A 19,041-nucleotide genomic window follows, 5' to 3' on the forward strand; every position below is an offset into this window, starting at 1 on the left:
GAGACGATTCCGCCGCCAAACCCGTCCCCCATCGGCCGTTTCCGGCGGCCGCCGCCGTCCCCCGGTGCCGGTACCGGTGCTGCAGAAAAGGCGCCCGTTTATTTCCGGTCGCTACAGGCGCGGGAACAGCTCGAGATAAAAAACCGGCGCGACCATGTACAAAAGGGGAGGGGGTTGGGGGGGGCGGGGGCCGCTCCGAGGCTCCCCCCGCCCCCCCCCAGCGCGGTCGCTATGGAAATAAAAAAATTACAAAAGGGGGCGTGGCCTGGCGGGGAGGGGGGGCGTGGCCCGGCGGGAGGGGGCGAGGCCCGGCGGGAGGGGAGGCGTGGCCCGGTGGGAGGGGGCGCGGCCTCGCTGGGGGCGTGTCCTCGCCGGGGAGGGGGCGCGGCCTCGCGGTCTCGCCGAGGGGGGGTGTCCTCGCTGGGGGGGGGGCGTGGCCACGCCGGGAGGGGGCGCGGCCGCGCCGGGGGCGTGTCCTCGGCGGGAGGGGGCGTGGCCGCGGCGGGAGGGGGCGGGGTCAGTCCTCCAGGACGATGGGCTCGGAGGTGCTGGCGGGGTGGGGGGGCGCGGGGGGCGCCGGGGCCGTGGCCCCGCCCACCCCGGGCCGGGGGGGTTTGGGCCGCAGGGGCAGGTGGGGGCGGCGGGCGGCCCGGCGGAGCTCCGCGTGGGACAGCGCCTTGCGCAGGGCCCTATGGGGGGGGGACACGGAGGGGGTCAGCGAGGGACGGCCACCGCCGGGGACACCAACACCCCCGGGGCCACCCACAGACCCCCCAGGGCCACCAACACCCCCAGGTCACCAATACCCCCCCAGGGACACCAACACCTCCAGGGTCACCAACACCCCCAGGTCACCAATACCCCCCCAGGGCCACCAACACCCCCAGGGCCACCCACAGACCCCCCAGGGTCACCAACACCCCGAGGGCCACCCATAGACCCCACAGGGCCACCAACACCCCCAGGGCCACCAACACCCCCCCAGGGCCACCCACAGACCCCCCAGGGTCACCACAGACCCCAGGCCACCCACAGACTCCTCCAGGATCACCAACACCCCCAGGGCCGCCCATAGACCCCACAGGGCCACCAACACCCCCAGGGCCACCAATATCCCCCCAGGGACACCAACACCTCCAGGGCCATCAACACCCCCAGGGCCACCACAGACCCCCCGAGGGTCACCAACACACCCAGGGCCACCAACACGCTCAGAGGTACCCACAGCCCCTGCCAGGGCCACCCCCTAGGGCCACCAACAGCCCCCCCAGGGCCACCAACACCCCCAGGGCCACCCGCAGACCCCTCCAGGGTCACCAACACCCCCAGGGCCACCCATAGACCCCACAGGGCCACCAATACCCCCAGGGCCACCAACACCCCCAGGGCCACCCATAGCCCCCCACATTGTCCCCCTCCACTTGGTGTCCTTGGTGGCCACGAAGACCACGGGATTGGGGACAAACCTTGAGGCTCCTCCCCTCTCATGATGGGTCCCCCCTGCCCCATAGCTGCCCCCCCGCCCCATAGCTGCCCCCCTGCCCCATAGCTGCCCCCCTGCCCCATAGCCGCCCCCCAATTGCCCCACTAGCCCCACCTGGTGTCCTTGGTGGCCACAAAGACCACGGGGCTGGGGACAAACCCTGATGTTCCCCCCCCATGATCTCAATGGGTCCTCCTGCCCCATAGCTGCCCCCCCGCCCCATAGCTGCCCTCCTGCCCCATAGCCGCCCCCCATTGCCCCACTAGCCCCACCTGGTGTCCTTGGTGGCCACGAACACCAGGGGGTTGGGGACAAACCTCGAGGCTCCTCCCCTCTCATGATGGGTCCCCCCTGCCCCATAGCTGCCCCCCTGCCCCATAGCTGCCCCCCTGCCCCATAGCCGCCCTCCATTGCCCCACTAGCCCCACCTGGTGTCCTTGGTGGCCACGAACACCAGGGGGTTGGGGACAAACCTTGAGGCTCCTCCCCTCTCATGATGGGTCCCCCCTGCCCCATAGCCACCCCCCGGCCCCATAGCCGCCCCCCATTGCCCCACTAGCCCCACCTGGTGTCCTTGGTGGCCACGAACACCACGGGGTTGGGGGCATCGGCCGGGTTCAGTTTCTGCCTCTTGGCGGCCGGTTGGGAGCCCCCCCGCAGGCCCCCCCCGGCCGCCGCCGCCGCGCGCCCATTGGTGGAGAAGGGCAGCCCCGCCCCCGGCACCTGCGCCACGCCCGCCGCGTCAGGCCACGCCCACCGCGTGCGGCTCCGCCCCCTCAGTGGGTTTCCAGAGGCCCCACCCCCCAGCGCGTTCCCCATAGGCCCCTCCCCTTGCCAAGTACTTAGGCCACGCCCCCTGCAGACACACCCTTCTCAGGCCCCTCCCCTTGTCAATCATGGCAGGCCCCACCCAAACTCCTCCCACGACCCGCCTCCCTGTCAATCACACAACTGGCCCCGCCCCTTGTCAACCACACCAGGCCCCACCCCCCACTACCCTTAAGCCCCACCTCCCCCACCCCTCTCAGCCCCACCCTAACCCCGCCCCTTCCCTAGACCCCACCTCCTTTCCCCAAAGCCCCACCCCTTTCCAAAAGCCCCGCCCATCCATCCACCTACCCCCATGAACCACGCCCCCTCCCCCAGCCCCACCCCTTTCCCACAAACCCCGCCCCCCAACCACAACTCAACTCCACAGTCCGGGCCCCGCCCCTTCCCTAGGCCCTGCCCCCCTTTCCATAAGCCACACCCCTTTCTCATAACCCCCACCCCCATCCAGCCTTAGCCCCGCCCCTTCCGAGGCCCCACCCCTTTCCTGATGCCACACTCCCCCAAGCCCCTCCCCCATTCCTCCGCTCCACAGCCTGGACCCCGCCCCTTCCCCACAGTCCCACCCCCTCGGGCACAGGCCCCGCCCCCGCCTCCCACTCAGCCCCCACCCCTCTCCGCTCATGCCCCGCCCCTCCCCGCAGGCCCCGCCCCCGCTCAGTCCCCCCCCATTCCTCCACAGCCCAGACCCCGCCCCTTCCCTACCGCCCCAACCCCTCGGTGCAGGCCCCGCCCCCTCCCCGCAGGACCCACCCCTCCCTGCAGACCCCACCCTTCCCCACAGGCCCCTCCCCTCCCCGCTGGCCCCATCCCCTCTCCGCAGGCCCCGCCCCCCGCTCAGGCCCCGCCTCTCCCCGCTGGCCCCAGCCCCTCGGGTGCAGGCCCCGCCCCCTCCCTGCAGACCCCACCCTTCCCTGCGGACCCCACCCTTCCCCGCAGGCTCCTCCCCTCCCCGCCGCCCCGCCCCCTCTTAGGCCCCGCCCCTCCCCGCGGGCCCCGCCCCTCCGCGCCGGCCCCGCAGGCCCCGCCCCGGCCCCGCCCCTCCCCGCAGGCCCCCCACCCCGTACCCGCGGGCCACGGTGGCCGTCGGCGCCGCTCTCGTAGCCCCTCTTGCCCACGAGCCCGGCCAGGCCGCGGCTCTGGCTCAGCTGGTTGCGGTTAATGGGGGTCTTGGAGCCCCGCGGCGCCCGCGGCTTCAGGGGGGCCTGTGCGGCTGCGGGGGGGAGAGAGAGGGGGCGGAGTCAGTGACTGCGGGGGGGCGGGGCCAGCAACCGGGGGTTGGGTGAGGGGGCGGGGCCAGAGACCCGCGGGGTGGGGTCAGCGACCACGGGGGGGGGTGAGGGGGCGGGGCCAGCGAGCCGCGGTGGGGCGGGGTCAGCAACCGTGGGGGGGCAGGGGGCGGGGTCAGCGACTGCAGGGGGGCGGGGTCAGCAACCGGGGGAGTTGGGTGAGGAGGCGGGGCCAGCGGTCGTGGGGGGGGGTGAGGGGGCGGGGTCAGAGACCCGCGGGGTGGGGTCAGCGACCACGGGAGGGGTGAGGGGGCGGGGCCAGCGACCGTGTGGGGGGGGGGGTGAGGGGGCCGGGTCAGCAACCGTGGGGGGGGCGAGGGGGGCGGGGTCAGTGACCAGGGGGCGGGGCCAGAGACCCACAGGGCGGGGTGAGCAACCGTGGGGGGGTGTGAGGGGGCGGTGCCCCATAGGGTGCTGCAGGGACCCTATAACCCGCCCCCCAGCCCCACATACAGCCCCAGGGGTTCCCCTACAATCACCCCCAGCCCCACATACAGGCCTGGGGGTGCCCCATAGGGTCCCGCAAGGACCCATATCCCCCCCCTAGCCCCACATACAGCCCCAGGGGTGCCCCACAATCACCTCCAGGCCCACATACGGCCCTGGGGGTGCCCCATAGGGCACCCCACACCCCCCCCCCAGCCCCACATACAGCCCCGGGGCTGCCCCATGGGGCGCCCCACACCCCCCCCAGCCCCACATACAGCCCCGGGGCTGCCCCATAGGGTGCCCCACACACCCCCCAGCCCCACACACGCCCCCAGGGGTGCCCCATAGGGCGCCCCACACCCCCCCCAGCCCCACACGCGGCCCCAGGGCTGCCCCATAGGGCGCCCCACACGCCCCCCAGCCCCACATACAGCCCCGGGGCTGCCCCATAGGGCACCCCACACCCCCCCCAGCCCCACATACAGCCCCAGGGCTGCCCCATAGGACGCCCCACACCCCCTCCAGCCCCACACGTGCCCCCAGGGGTGCCCCATAGGGCGCCCCACACCCCCCCCGGCCCCACATACAGCCACGGGGCTGCCCCATAGGGCGCCCCACACCCCCCCCAGCCCCACACTTGCCCCAGGGCTGCCCCATAGGGCGCCCCACACCCCCTCCAGCCCCACATGTGCCCCCAGGGGTGCCCCATAGGGTGCCCCACACCCCCTCCAGCCCCACACGTGCCCCCAGGGGTGCCCCATAGGGCGCCCCACACCCCCCCCAGCCCCACACCCCCCCCAGCCCCACACGCGCTCACCCAGCTCCTTGACGATGGCGGCCAGGGGCAGCCGGGCCAGCGGGAGGATCTTGAGCGGCGCCTTGGCCGCCTTGGGCAGCCGCACGGAGCCTGCGCCGGGAACAGCCGGAATGGGGGGAAAACAACCGGGAACGGGGGAGAAAACAACCGAAAACACCATGAACAGCTGTTCAAAACCTCCCATTTCCCCCCTTTCCCGCTCTTCCTCCTCATTCCCCCCCATTTTTCCCCTCTTCCTTCCCATTTCCCCCCTTTCCCCATTTCCCTGCTCTTTCTCCCAGTTTCCCCCATTCCCCCTCTTCCTCCCCATTCCTCCATTTCCCCCCTCCATTCCCCCCATTTCCCATCTTCCTCCCCATTTCCCCCTATCCCCATTCCTCCTCTTCCCCCCCATTCCCCCCTCTTCCTCTCCATTCCCCCATTTCCCCCCTCTTCTTCCCCATTCCCCCTCTTCCTCCCACTTCCCCATTTCCCCCTCTTCCTCCCCATTTCCCCCCCATTTTCCCCCTCTTCCTCCCCATTTCCCTTCTTCCTCCCCATTTCCCTCCCCATTCCCCCTCTTCCTCCCCATTTCTGCCCCCATACCCCCCCCATTTCCCTTTTCGCCCCCATTTCCCCCCATTCCCCCTCCCCATTTCCCCCCCTTCCTCCTCATTCCCCCCTCTTCCCCTCCATTCCCCCATTCCCCCCCTTCCTCCTCATTCCCCGCCATTTCCCCCCTCTTTCCCTCCATTTCCCCCCTTCCCCATTTCCTCCTCTTTCTCCCTGTTTCCCCCATTCCCCCTCTTCCTCCCCATTCCCCCTCTTCCCATTTCTCCCCTTTCCCCCTCTTCCCCCCCATTTCCCCCCTCTTCCTCCCCATTCCTCCTTCTCCTCCCCATTCCCTCTCTTCCTCCCCATTTCCCGCCCATTCCCCCCCACTTCCCCCCCATTCCCATTCCCCCTCATTTCCCCCATCCCCATCCCCATCCCATCCCCATTCCCATTTCCCCTCTTCCTCCCCATTCCCATTCCCATTCCCATCCCCATCCCATCCCCATCCCCATCCCATCCCCATTCCCATCCCCATTTCCCCTCTTCCTCCCTATTCCCATTCCCAATCCCAATCCCATTCCCAATCCCATCCCCAATCCCATCCCCACTCCCATCCCCATCCCCATCCCCATTCCCAATCCCATCCCCATTCCCATCCCATCCCCATTCCCCCTCTTCCTCCCCATCCCATCCCCATTCCCAATCCCATTCCCATCCCCATTCCCCCCATTCTCCCCCCCACTCCCAATCCCAATCCCATTCCCATTCCCATCCCTATCCCCATCCCATCCCCATCCCCATCCCAATCCCATCCCCATCCCCATCCCCATCCCCATCCCCATCCCCATCCCCATCCCCACTCCCATCCCCATCCCCATCCCCATTCTCCCCCATTTCCCCCCCAATCCCATCCCCATCCCATCCCCATCCCCATTCCCACCCCAATCCCATCCCCTTTCCCGCTCACCCTCGGCCTTGATGGCGCCGGCGTTGACGGGCGCGTAGGGGCGGCGGGCGGCGCGCCGCGGCCGCAGGATGTCCCGGCACACGCGCCGCGCCAGCCGCGTCAGCTTGGTGGTCTGCAGCAGGAACGTCTGCCGGTTCTTGGCCAGCAGCTTGGCCCGGCTGGCGCTGCTGGCGTAGGGCGACAGGCTCTGCGCCTCGGGCCGCGGCACGTGGCCCCGCGAGTGCGGCTCCTGCGGTGACAACAGGGGACATGGGGACATGGGGACAGTGGCTTGGCAGGGTGGTTCCCAAAGGTAAGGGCATTGCCCGCACCCAAAAATGCCCCTTTTCCCCATCAAAAAGGGCATTTGTTCCCCCCCAAAAGCCCATTTATTCCCCCTGTGAGTGCAGCTCCTGCGGTGACAGGGGACACGCGGGGACATGGGGACAGCGGCTTGGGATGGCCCTCAAAGAAAAAGGGCATTTCCTACACTCAAAATGCCCCTTTTCCCCATCAAAAAGGGCATTTGTTCCCCCCAAAATGCCCTTTTATTGCCCCCAAAATGCCCATTTATTCCCCCTAAAAAGCCCATTTATTCCCCCTGTGAGTGCGGCTCCTGCCAAGGGGACATGGGGACAGTGCCTTGGGGTGGTCCCCAAGGAAGGGGCATTGCCTGCACCCAAAATGCCCCTTTTCCCTGTCAAAATGCCCATTTATTCCCCCAAAAAAGCCCACTGCGGCTCCTGCAGTGACAGGGAACATGGGGACATGGGGGACATGGGGACATGGGGGACATGGGGGGACATGGCCCAGCTGGCGCTGCTGGCGTAGGGCGACAGGCTCTGCGCCTCAGGCCGCGGCACGTGGCCCCGCGAGTGCGGCTCCTGCCATGGGGACATGGGGACATGGGGACATGGGGTGGCCTCCAAGGAAAGGGGCATTGCCCACACCCAAAATGCCCCTTTTCCCCATCAAAAGACCCATTTCTTCCCCCCGTGAGTGCGGCTCTTGCAGTGACAGGGGACATGGGGACAGTGGTTTGGGGTGGTCCCCAAAGAAAAAGGGCATTTCCTGCACCCAAAATGCCCCTTTTCCCCATCTAAAAGGGCACTTGTTTCCCCCAAAAAGCACTTTTCCCGCCATCAAAATGCTCCTTAATTCCCCCCAAAATGCCCATTTAACATGCCCATTTATTCCCCCAAAATGCCTGTTTCCCCCACCAAAAAAAACCTGTTTATTCCCCCCCAAAATGCGCGTTTATTCTCCCCAAAATGCCTGTTTATTCCCCCCAAAATGCTCATTCTTTCCCCCAAAAAGACCCTTTATCCGCCCCAAAAAAGCCTCTTTCCACCACCAAAAAGCCATTTGTTCCCCCCAAAACGCCTGTTTCTTCGCCCCCCCCCAAATGCCCATTTATTCCCCCCAAAAACCTGTTTGCTTCCCCAAAAACGTCGTCTTCCTCACTGCGGGGTAGTCCCGCCCCTTCATCAGACTCCATCCCTTTCCCTAAGCCCCACCCCTCTTCCGAGGCCCTGCCCCTCCCAAAGCCCCACCGATTCCCCCAGCCCCACCCATTCCCCCAAGCCCCGCCCCTCCACAAGCCCCTCCCCAAGCCCCACCCATTCCCTCAGACCCGCCCCTCCCCAAGCCCCACCCATTCCCCAGCCCCACTCCTCTCCCCCAAGCCCCATCCCCTTTCCCCGGCCCCGCCCCCTTTCCCCGGCCCCGCCCCTTTCCCCAGGCCCCGCCCCCTTTCCCCAGGCCCCGCCCCTCACCGCGGGGCCACGCGCGGCGCCCTCCAGCTGCGTGGGGGTCTTGAGCCCCCCGTACTTCTTCCAGTAGATCCAGCACGAGGCGCAGAGGCGGCACTGCATGTTGGGGGGGCCCCACGCGTACCACTGCGCCGACTGCGTCGCTGGGGGGGGGAACGGCGTGAGGACCCCCCCTGGAATGTGGGGAGACCCCCAAAAACCTGGGGAGACCCCCCAAAAACACAGGAGAGCCCCCAATGCAGAGACCCCCCCCGGCACTGCATGTTGGGGGGGCCCCACGCGTACCACTGCGCCGACTGCGTTGCTGGGGGGGGGGAAAGGGGTGAGGAGCCCCCCAAAAACACGGGGAGACCCCAAAAACCCGGGGAGACCCCCAAAAACCCGGGAGAGTCCCCCAAAAAACACGGGAGAGCCCCCAATGCAGAGACCCCCCCGGCACTGCATGTTGGGGGGGCCCCACGTGTACCACTGCGCCGACTGCGTCGCTGGGGGGGGGGAACGGCGTGAGGACCCCCCCAAAAACACGGGGAGACCCCAAAAACCTGGGGAGACCCCCTCAAAACCCGGGAGAGCCCCCAGTACAGAGACCCCCCGGCACTGCATGTTGGGGGGGCCCCACGCGTACCACTGCGCCGACTGCGTCGCTGGGGGGGGGAAAGGGGTGAGGACCCCCCCTGGAATGTGGGGAGACCCCCAAAAACCCGGGGAGACCCCCCAAAAATCTGGGGAGAGCCCCCAATGCAGAGACCCCCCCCGGCACTGCATGTTGGGGGGGCCCACGTGTACCACTGCGCCGACTGTGTTGCTGGGGGGGGAACAGGGTGAGGACCCCCCCAAAAACACGGGGAGACCCCAAAAACACGGGGAGACCCCCCAAAAATCTGGGGAGACCCCAATGCAGAGACCCCCCCCGGCACTGCACGTGCCCACCCCACTGTGTCCCTGTGTCCCCCCCGTGTCCCTCCATGTCCCCGTGTCCCCCCGTGTGTCCCCATGTCCCCTCATGTCCCCCCTGTGTCCCCTCCTGTCCCGTCATGTCCCCATATCCTCCCCGTGTCCCCCCATGTCCCCCCGCCCCACCTGTGTCCCCGTGTCCCCCGTTTCCATGTCCTCTGTCCCCTTGTGTCTTTTCATGTCCCCATGCCTCCCCATGTCCCCATCTCTCCCCATGTCCCCTGTCCTCTTGTGTCCCCATACCCTCCCCGTGTCCCCTGTCCCCTCGTGCCCCCTGTGTCCCCTGTCCCCTCATATCCCCATGCCTCCCCCTGTCCCCATGTCCTCCCCGTCCCCTGATGTCCCCATGTCTCCCCATGTCCCCATGCCTTCCCCTGTCCCTGTGTCCCCTGTCTCCCCATGCCCCCATGTCCTCCCATGTCCCCCTGTGTCCCCTGTCCCCCCGTGTCCCCCCCGTGCCCCTGTCCTCCCGGGTCCCCTATCCCCTCATGTCCCCATGTCCCCCCATATCCTCCCCATGTCTCCCCATGTCCCCTGTCCCCTCTGTGTCCCCTCATGTCCCCCCACTCACTGTGGCAGCTCTCGCACGTCAGCCCCTTCTGGAAGGCGCCTCCGTTGAGGCCGGGCTTGGAGCCCACCGAGATGATCTGGTTGGGGTTGGGCTTGGTGCTGGGGGGGGGGACACGGGGACAGGGAGGGTCAGGGACACCCCCCCGTGTCCCCAACATGTCCCCATGTCCCCAACGTGTCCCCAACGTGTCCCCATACTCACTATGTGGGGATATAGACTTGCTTCAACTTGCTGTCGGCCTCCGCCGCCTTCAGCCGCTTCTGGGGGGGGCGCGGGGGGGTGAGGGGGGGTCCGGGGTCCCCCCCTTGTCCCCACATTGAGGGGGACCCCCCCGAGCCCCCCCCCCACCCCCAAGTTCATCAGCGAGCGCCAAGTGACACCAAATCTGGCCCCACGTTGGGCCCTTTGGTGACACCCCATCCACACACACAGTCCCATGGTGACACCCCTGTCCCCATGGTGACACCCCCATCCGCACGGTGACACCCCCTGTACCCACACGGAGCCCCATGGTGACACTCCGGTCCCCATGGTGATAGTCTGTCCCCATGGTGACACCCCCTGTCTTCACAGGGAGCCCCATGGTGACACTCCATCCACACAACGAGCCCCATGGTGACACCCCTGTCCCCACGTTGAGCCCCATGGTGACACCCCCGTCTCCACGGTGACACCCCGTCCCCACGGTGACACCCTGTCCCTGCACTGAACCCCATGGTGTCACCTGGTCTCCATGGTGTCACCTGGTCCCCATGATCCCACTCTGTCCCCACGGTGCCACCCTGTCCCCACACTGAACCCCATGGTGTCACCCGGTTCCCACGGTGCCACCTCTGTCCCCACACGGAGCCCCATGGTGCCACCCTGTCCCCATGGTGCCACCCTGTCCCCGCACTGAACCCCATGGTGTCACCCGGTTCCCACGGTGCCACCCCGTCCCCGCACTGAACCCTATGGTCCCACCTGGTCCCCACGGTCCCACCCTTTCCCCACACTGAACCCCATGGTGTCACCTGGTCCCCATGGTGCTACCCTGTCCCCATGGTGCCACCCCGTTCCCACAGTGCCACCCTGTCCCCACCCCGTCCCCGCGGTGCCACTGCGTCCCCACCTGCTGGATGTAGCGGTCCGTGGTCTTCCACATGTAGTAGAACTGCACGATGCTGGCCAGCGACTTCCAGGGCAGCTGCGCGGCGACGGTGACACCGACAACACGTCACCCCCGCCCCGGGGACCCCGCGGGGGCGTCCCCACGTCCCCGGTGCCACTCACGAAGTCCTGCCGGATGTCATTGAAGTCCTTCCCGTACTTTTCCAGCGCCTCCTCGAAGAGCATGGCCTCGGACGCCGACCATTCCTCCATCTCGTCCCGGCACAGCACGGGGCCGCCCTGCGGCACCAGCGTGGCCATGGCCCGCGCCAGCTCGTAGCCGTTGCGCTGCAGCGTGTCCATGGCGTGGAACTGTCCCCGAGGGTGACAGGGGGGACACGTGAGCGGTGTGGAGAGACCCCACGGGGTCACGCGCGGGTTGGTGGCGCTTGGGGACTCACCAGGGTGATGTCGCGCGAGGCGGCCGCCGCGCTCATGTGCAGGCTGGGCTGGCGGATGGAGCTGCTGCAGTCGAGGGCGCGCGCGAAGGTGCCCACGGCCCTGGGGACATCGTAGGGGGTGACAAAGGTGACAGGGGACAGCGGGTGACAGCACAGACCCTCCCGGTGTCCCCTGTCCCCTCCCGATGCGCCACACTCATGGGCTGCCCCATGGAGCTGCTGCAGTCAAGGGCGCATGCGAAGGTGCCCACGGCCCTGGGGACATCGTAGGGGGTGACAAGGGACAGCACGGACACCCCTGGTGTCCCCTGTCCCCTCCTGGTGTCCCCTGTCCCCTCCTGTCCCCCCTGTCCCCTCCCGATGCGCCACACTCATGGGCTGCTCCATGGGGCTGCCCCATGGAGCTGCTGCAGTCGAGGGCGCGCGCGAAGGTGCCCACGGCCCTGGGGACATCGTAGGGGGTGACAAAGGTGACAGGGGACAGTGGGTGACAGCACAGACCCTCCCGGTGTCCCCTGTCCCCCTGCAAAGAGCCACACTCATGGGCTGCCCCATGGAGCTGCTGCAGTCGAGGGCGCGCGCAAAGGTGCCCACGGCCCTGGGGACATCGTAGGGGGTGACAAGGGACAGCACGGACACCCCTGGTGTCCCCTGTCCCCTCCTGGTGTCCCCTGTCCCCTCCTGGTGTCCCCTGTCCCCTCCCGATGCGCCACACTCATGGGCTGCCCCATGGGGCTGCCCTATGGAGCTGCTGCAGTCGAGGGCGCGCGCGAAGGTGCCCACGGCCCTGGGGACATCGTAGGGGGTGACAAAGGTGACAGGGGACAGTGGGTGACAGCACGGACCCTCCCGGTGTCCCCTGTCCCCCTGCAAAGAGCCACACTCATGGGCTGCCCCATGGAGCTGCTGCAGTCGAGGGCGCGCGTGAAGGTGCCCACGGCCCTGGGGACATCACAGGGGGTGACAAGGGACAGCATGGACCCCCCTGGGTGTCTTCTGTCCCCTCCTGGTGTCCCCTGTCCCTTCCTGAAAGCACTGTACTCATGGGCTGCCCCATGGAGCTGCTGCAGTCAAAGGCGCACGCAAAGGTGCCCACGGCCCTGGGGACATCGCAGGGGGTGACAGGGGACAGCACGGACCCCCCTGGGTGTCTTCTGTCCCCCCCAGTGTCCTCTGTCCCCCTCAGTGTCCCCTGTTCCGCCCCAGTGTCCCCTGTCCCCTCCCAATGCGCCACACTCATGGGCTGCCCCATGGAGCTGCTGCAGTCAAGGGCGCATGCGAAGGTGCCCACGGCCCTGGGGACATCATAGGGGGTGACAGGGGACAGTGGGTGACAGCACGGACCCTCCCGGTGTCCCCTGTCCCTCTCGGTGTCCCCTGACCCCTCCTGTCCCCCCTGTCCCCTCCCGATGCGCCGCGTTCATGGGTTGCCCCATGGAGCTGCCGCAGTCGAGGGCACGTGCGAAGGTGCCCACGGCCCTGGGGACATTGCAGGGGGTGAGAGGGGACAGCAGGGGACAGCACGGACCCTCCCCGGTGTCCCCTGTCCCCCTGCAAAGAGCCACACTCATGGGCTGCCCCATGGAGCTGCTGCAGTTGAAGGCGCACGCGAAGGTGTCCACAGCCCTGGGGACATCGTAGAGGGTGACAGGGGACAGCACAGACCCCGCTGGTGTCACCTGTCCCCTCCCGGTGTCCCCTGTCCCCTCCCTGTCCCCCCTGTCCCCCTCCAAAGCACTGTGCTCATGGGCTGCCCCATGGAGCTGCTGCAGTCGAGGGCGCGCGTAAAGGTGCCCACGGCCCTGAGGACATCGCAGGGGGTGACAAAGGTGACAGGGGACAGCGGGTGACAGCACGGACCCTCCCAGTGTCCCCTGTACCCTCCCGGTGTCCCCTGTCCCCCTTCAAATCACCGTGCTCATGGGCTGCCCCATGGAGCTACTGCAGTCGAGGGCGCGCGTAAAGGTGCCCACGGCCCTGAGGACATCGCAGGGGGTGACAAAGGTGACAGGGGACAGCGGGTGACAGCACGGACCCTCCCAGTGTCCCCTGTCCCCTCCCGGTGTCCCCTGTCCCCCTTCAAATCACCGTGCTCATGGGCTGCCCCATGGAGCTACTGCAGTCGAGGGCGCGCGTAAAGGTGCCCACGGCCCTGAGGACATCGCAGGGGGTGACAAAGGTGACAGGGGACAGCGGGTGACAGCACGGACCCTCCCAATGTCCCCTGTCCCCTCCCGGTGTCCCCTGTCCCCCTTCAAATCACCGTGCTCATGGGCTGCCCCATGGAGCTGCTGCAGTCCAGGGTGCCCCCGGCCCTGGGGACATCGCAGGGGGTGGCAGGGGGTGACAGGGGGTGTCATCGCGGCCCCCCCGGTGTCCCCAGTGTCCCCTGTCCCCTCACCGAGCCACCACCAGGAACTGGTCGATCTGCCGGTCCGTGAGGGGGTTGTCGGGGTCCCAGACCTTCATCTCCATCTTCTGCTGGTTGCGGTTGTCCGACTCGCCTGGGGGGACCCCAAAACTTTTAATGACCCCAAAACTCTTAATGACCCCCCAAAATCCTTTAATGACCCCCCAAATCCTTTAATGATCCCCAAAACCTTTAGTGATCCCCAGAATCCTTTAATGATCCCCAGAATCCTTTAACGACCCCCCAAAATCCTTTAATGATCCCCAAAACCCTGAATGACCCCCCAAAACCCTTTAGTGATCCCCAGAATCCTTTAATGACCCCTGAAATCCTTTAATGGCCCCCCAAAACCTTTAATAACTCCCCAATAAACTTTAATAGATCCTCGAAAACATTTAATACCCCCCAAAACCTCTAATAACCCCCCAAATCCTTTAATAACCCCCCAAAAAACCTTTAATGATTCCCCAAATCCTTTAACGACCCCTCAAAGCCTTTAACGACCTCCAAAATCCTGTAATAACCCCCCAAAAAACTTAAATGACCCCCAAAATCCATTAATGACCCCCCAAAACCTTTAATAACCCCCCAAATCCTTTAATAAGCCCCCCAAAAAACCTTTAATGATCCCCCAAATCCTTTAATGACCTCTCAAAACCTTTAATGACCCCCGAAATCTATTAATAGCCCCCAAAAAAACCTTTAATGATCCCCCAAAACCTTTAATGACCCCTCAAAACCTTTAATGATCCCCCAAAACCTATTAATAACCCCCAAAACCTTTAGTAACCCCCCAAACCTTTCATGACCCCCCCCAAAACCTTTCATGACCCCCCCAAAACCTTTCATGACCCCCCAAACCCTTTCCCGCCCCCCCAGTTCTTCCCGGCCCCGCACCCTCCGCCAGGCGCTCGGGAATTTCCGCCTGGAATTTGCAGCCCACGCGGATCTCGCCCTGGTCGGCCAGGAGCGTCTTCTGCACCGGGTCGAACACCAGCGAGTAGAAGAAGCAGTCCTGAAAAAGGGGCAATTAGGGGCGTTAATTAATTAATTGTCACCCCCCCGTGTCCCTGTGTGCCCCCATGTGTCCCCTCTGTGTCCCTATGTCCCTCCATGTCCCCACGTATCCCGTGTGTCCCCCCATGTCCCCACGTGTCCCCTCTGTGTCCCCACGTGTCCCTCGAATATCCTTGAGTAGAAGCAGTCCAGAAAAAGGGGCAATTAGCGGCCTTAATTAATTGTCACCCCCCTGTGTCCCTCCATGTCCCCGTGTGTCCCTATGTGTCCCCTCTGTGTCCCTATGTGTCCCTCAAATACCCACGAGTAGAAAAAGCAGTCCTGAAAAAGGGGCAATTAGGGACCTTAATTCATTAATTGTCATTTCTCCTATATCCCTTCAGGTCCCTGTGTGTCCCCATGTGTCCCCTCTGTGTCCCCCCATGTCCCCATGTGTCCCTCAAATACCCGCGAGAAAAAACAGTCCTGAAAAAGGGGCAATTAGGGGCCTTAATTCATTAATTGTCACCCCCCCCGTGTCCATCCATGTCCCCTGTGTGACCCCTCTGTGTCCCTATGTGTCCCTCAAATACCCACGAGCAGAAAAAGCAGTCCTGAAAAAGGGGCAATTAGGGCCTTTAATTCATTAATTGTCATTTCCCCTATACTCCCCCATGTCCCTGTGTGTCCCCGCATATTCCCTCTGTGCCCCCGTGTCCCCGCATGTCTGCCATGTCCCTGCATGTCCTCATGTTCCTCCGCATGTCCCCTGTGTCCCCATGTCCCTGCCATGTCCCCACTATGTTCCTGGATCCCCATGTGTCCCTGCATGTCCCCGTATCCCTGCATGTCCTCGTATGTCCCCTGTGTCCCCATGTCCCTGCCATGTCCCCATGTCCCCCCCATGTCCTCCCTGTGTTCCCGGATCCCCATGTGTCCCTGCATGTCCCCCGTGTCCCCATGTCCCTGCCATGTCCTCCCTGTGTTCCTGGATCCCCATGTGTCCCTGCATGTCCCCCGTGTCCCCACATGTCCCCCACGTCCCCATGTCCCCCGTGTCCCCCCCATGTCCCCCACGTCCCCATGTCCCCCGTGTCCCCCCCCATGTCCCCCGTGTCCCCACCTCCTTTTCCAGGTACTGGCCCAGGATGTCGGTCTCGTTGAGGAGGGTCACGCTGCACTTCCCGCTGTGGGGACACGGGGACAGCGTCACGGGGGGACACGGGGGACAGGGGAGGGGACACGGGGACAGCGTCACGCGGGGGACACGAGGGACAGGGGAGGGGACACGGGGACGGCGTCACGGGGGGACACGGGGGACGGGAAATGGGGGGACAGGAGGGGATGGGGGAGATAGGAAGGGACTGGGGATACAGGAGGGGACACAAGGGACGGGGGGGGCGACATGGGGGACGAGGGGACACAGGGACAGCATCACATGAAGGACATGGGGGACAGAGGGGACAGGGAATGGGGGGACAGGAGAGGGGACAAGGAGTGGGGAAGGGACACGGGACAGGGGAGGGGGCACGGGGGATGGGAGGGACACAGGAGATGAGGGAGGGGACACGGGACGGGGGACACAGGACAAAAGGGGGGCACAGGGGACAGTGGAGGGGACACAGAGACAGTGGAGGGGACATGGAGGACACAAGGGACAGGGGAAGGGCAGGGGAGGACACAGGGGACAAGGGAGGGGACATGGGGGATGGGAGGACACAGGGGACGAGGGAGGGGACACGGGGGACAGGAGAGGGGACAGGGGATGGGGGGACACAAGGGACAGGAAGGGACACGGGGGACGGGGGACACAGGGTACAAGGGAGGGGACACGGGGGACGGGGAGGGGACACGGGATGGGGGGACAGAAGGGATGAGAGAGGGGACACAGGGGACAGGAAGGGACACAGGGGGCCGGAGGGGACACGGGACAGGAAGGGACACGGGGATGAGGGAGGGGACAGGAAGGGACATGGGGGACAGGGGGACACAGGGGAAGGGACATGGGGGACAGGAGAGGGGACAGGGGATGGAGAACACAAGGAACGAGAAAGGGGACACGGGGGACAGGGAGGGACGTGGGGGACAGGAGGGGACACGGGGGACAGGAGGGGACACGGGGGACAGGAGGGGACACAGGGGACAGGGACATGGGGGACAGGAGGGGACACGGGGAGGGGACACGGGGGACAGGAGGGGACACAGGGAGGGGACATGGGGGACAGGGAGGGGACACGGGGACAGGAGGGGACACGGGGAGGGGACACGGGGACAGGCCCCACCGGATGTGCGTGGCCGGCAGCGACTCGAACTGCCGCGACAGGAAGAGCTCCCGGTGCTTGAGCTGGTGCCGCTGCTGCTCCGACATGGGCGGCTGCTTGGATTCCTCCTCGAATTCCCCTGGGAACGGCCGCCGGTGACCCCTGGGCCGGGATAACCCCCCTCGGCCGGGATAACCCCCTTCCGGCCGGGATAACCCCCCCCCTTGGCCGGGATAACCCCCCCCGGATGGGATAACCCCCCTCCCGGCCGGGATAACGCCCTTCCCGACCGGGATAACGCCCCTCCTGGCTGGGATAACCCCCACGATCGGGATAACCCCGGCTGGGATAACCCCCGCGGCCGGGATAATCCCCCCATGCTGGGATAACCCCCTTCCCGGCCGGGATAACCCCCCTGGTTTGGATAACCCCACCTCGGCCGGGATAACGCCCCCTCGGCCGGGATAACGCCCATGATCGGGATAACCCCTGCGGCCGGGATAATCTCCCCATGCTGGGATAACCCCCTTCCCGGCCGGGATAACCCCCCTCAGTTTGGATTACCCCCAGTTGGGATAACCCCACGGCCGGGATAACCCCCTGAGCTGGGATAACCGCCCCTCCACACACACACTTTGGGATACCCCTTCCCACTTTGGGAAACATCCCCCGAACTCAGGGCCAGAAATCCCTTGGCCGCGGTCCCGGAAAGCCGGGATGCATCCGGAACTGCCGGAATGCATCCGGAGCTGCCAGACCCGGAGCCCTGGAGCTCCTGGGATGCATCCGGAGCTGCCGGGATGCGCCCGGTGCCGCTGCCCCCTCCCCATCCCGCATTCCCGCTCCATCCCGCTCCGGCTGCGGCGTTCCGGCCCCGCTCACGGGCGTTGCTGTCCGCCAGGCTGTTGAGGCTGCTGGAAATGTCCCGGCGCCGGAACAGGCACACGACCTTGGCCTCCACATTCCCGTTGGCCGTCTGGAAAACGGGATAACGGGAAAGGGACGTTGAGGTGGGACGAACCCGGAGAAGGGACACGGGAGGGGACACGAGAGGGGACACGGGGGGTGGCACCTTGTTGAGCTCCTCGATGCGCCGCACCAGGTAGGGGTTGCTGGAGGAATTCTCGAAATAGACGTAATCTGCGGGAAAAGGGAGCGGGAAAAGGAATTGGGAATTGCGTCCTCCCACCAGGCCGGCTCTGAAAGGGAGAATCCCTGGAAAACGACCCCCAAATCCCAGGGGCTGCAGATATTCCTCCCCCCTACGGAGCCACCAACAGCCCCTGCTCTCCTCTTCCACCCCCCACTTTTCCCATGGGAATTATGGAATTATCCGGCCTCCCCCAAGGCTCCTTCTGAACAAATGAGTGGCCCTTCCCCCTCCTCGTTCCCTCCGGGCTCCCCCATTCCCGCCGGGATCCCCCGCCATTCCCACCGGGATCCTCCCCGTTCCCGCCGGGATGTCCCCGATCCCGACGGGCCCCTCCCGTTCCCGCCGGGATCCCCCCATTCCCTCCGGGATCCCCCCGTTTCCTTCGGGCTCCCCTCATGATCCCTCCGGGATCCCCCCGGTCCCTCCGAGATGTCTCCAATTCCGCCGGGATCCCCCCGTTCCCTCCGGGATCCCTCCGTTCCCGCTGGAATCCCCGTTCCCTCCCGGCTCCCCCCCGTTCCCTCCGGTCTCCGTTCCCGCCGGGCTCCCCCCGTTCCCGCCGTCCCCCCGGCCCGTTCCGGCCCCGCTCACCGCCGACGCGGTACATGTTGGCCGCCATGGCCGCTCGCTCGGCCGCGCTACCCCCGGGCCCGGCCTGGCCCCCGCCTCATCGCCTTCCCGCTCCCGCCGCCGCCACAACCGGCGCGACCCGCTCGGGCGCCTCGGAGCGGCCTCGGCGCCGCCTCGGGCCCTTCCGGCGCGGCCTCGGCACCCTCCGGAGCGCGCTCGGCTTCTTCCGCCGCCCGCTCGGCTCTTTCCGACCACGAGTCGGCTCTTTCCGCCGAGCGCTCGGCCCCTTCCGCCGCGCGCTCGGCCCCTTCCGGCAACGATTCGGCTCTTTCCGCCACCCGCTCGGCCCCTTCCGCCTCCAGCTCGTCTCTTTCCGCCGCGCGCTCGGCCCCTTCCGCCGCCTGCTCGGCCCTTTCCGCCGACTGCTCGGCCCTTTCCGCCCCTTATTCGGCTCCTTCCGCCCCCGAGTCTGTCCCTT

General features: G+C 66.5%; 1 protein-coding gene across 3 annotated transcripts; it reads right to left on the reverse strand.

The window, feature by feature from the left end:
- Positions 1–517: 517 nt before the first annotated feature.
- LOC148590350 (metastasis-associated protein MTA2) lies at positions 518–18,640 on the reverse strand. 3 transcript variants are annotated; one of them, XM_088539148.1, is made up of 18 exons: positions 18,585–18,640; positions 17,913–17,980; positions 17,723–17,816; positions 16,862–16,979; positions 15,703–15,766; positions 14,481–14,598; positions 13,575–13,677; positions 11,174–11,273; positions 10,896–11,084; positions 10,735–10,809; positions 9,825–9,883; positions 9,624–9,721; positions 8,102–8,241; positions 6,348–6,576; positions 4,847–4,936; positions 3,403–3,524; positions 2,049–2,206; positions 518–689 (listed from the first exon to the last, which is right to left on the reverse strand). In XM_088539148.1, exons 1-18 carry the CDS (start codon positions 18,610–18,612, stop codon positions 518–520), a joined length of 2,025 nt encoding a protein of 674 aa, XP_088395274.1. In that variant the 5' UTR covers positions 18,613–18,640. The 3 variants fall into 3 exon arrangements, with proteins under 3 accessions (XP_088395274.1, XP_088395273.1, XP_088395272.1); XM_088539147.1 differs by having other exon boundaries at positions 3,379–3,524; XM_088539146.1 differs by having other exon boundaries at positions 3,361–3,524.
- Positions 18,641–19,041: the final 401 nt, after the last annotated feature.

The sequence above is a fragment of the Tinamus guttatus genome, unplaced genomic scaffold, assembly GCF_059628265.1.
Source record: "Tinamus guttatus ecotype Peru unplaced genomic scaffold, ASM5962826v1 Tinamus_guttatus_pri_ptg001428l, whole genome shotgun sequence".
Taxonomy (NCBI): domain Eukaryota; kingdom Metazoa; phylum Chordata; class Aves; order Tinamiformes; family Tinamidae; genus Tinamus; species Tinamus guttatus.

What these genes read in the sequence shown, in the direction of transcription:
- LOC148590350 (XM_088539146.1), bottom strand. Translation starts at nt 18,612, where the DNA reads ATGGCGGCCAACATGTACCGCGTCGGCG. An exon ending in CGGCGCCATCAAGGCCGAGG is followed by an intron (nt 4,937 to 6,347) that starts GTGAGCGGGAAA and finishes TTCCCGGCGCAG; the next exon opens with GCTCCGTGCGGCTGCCCAAG. An exon ending in GGGTACGGGGTGGGGGGCCT is followed by an intron (nt 2,207 to 3,360) that starts GCGGGGAGGGGC and finishes GGCGTGGCGCAG; the next exon opens with GTGCCGGGGGCGGGGCTGCC.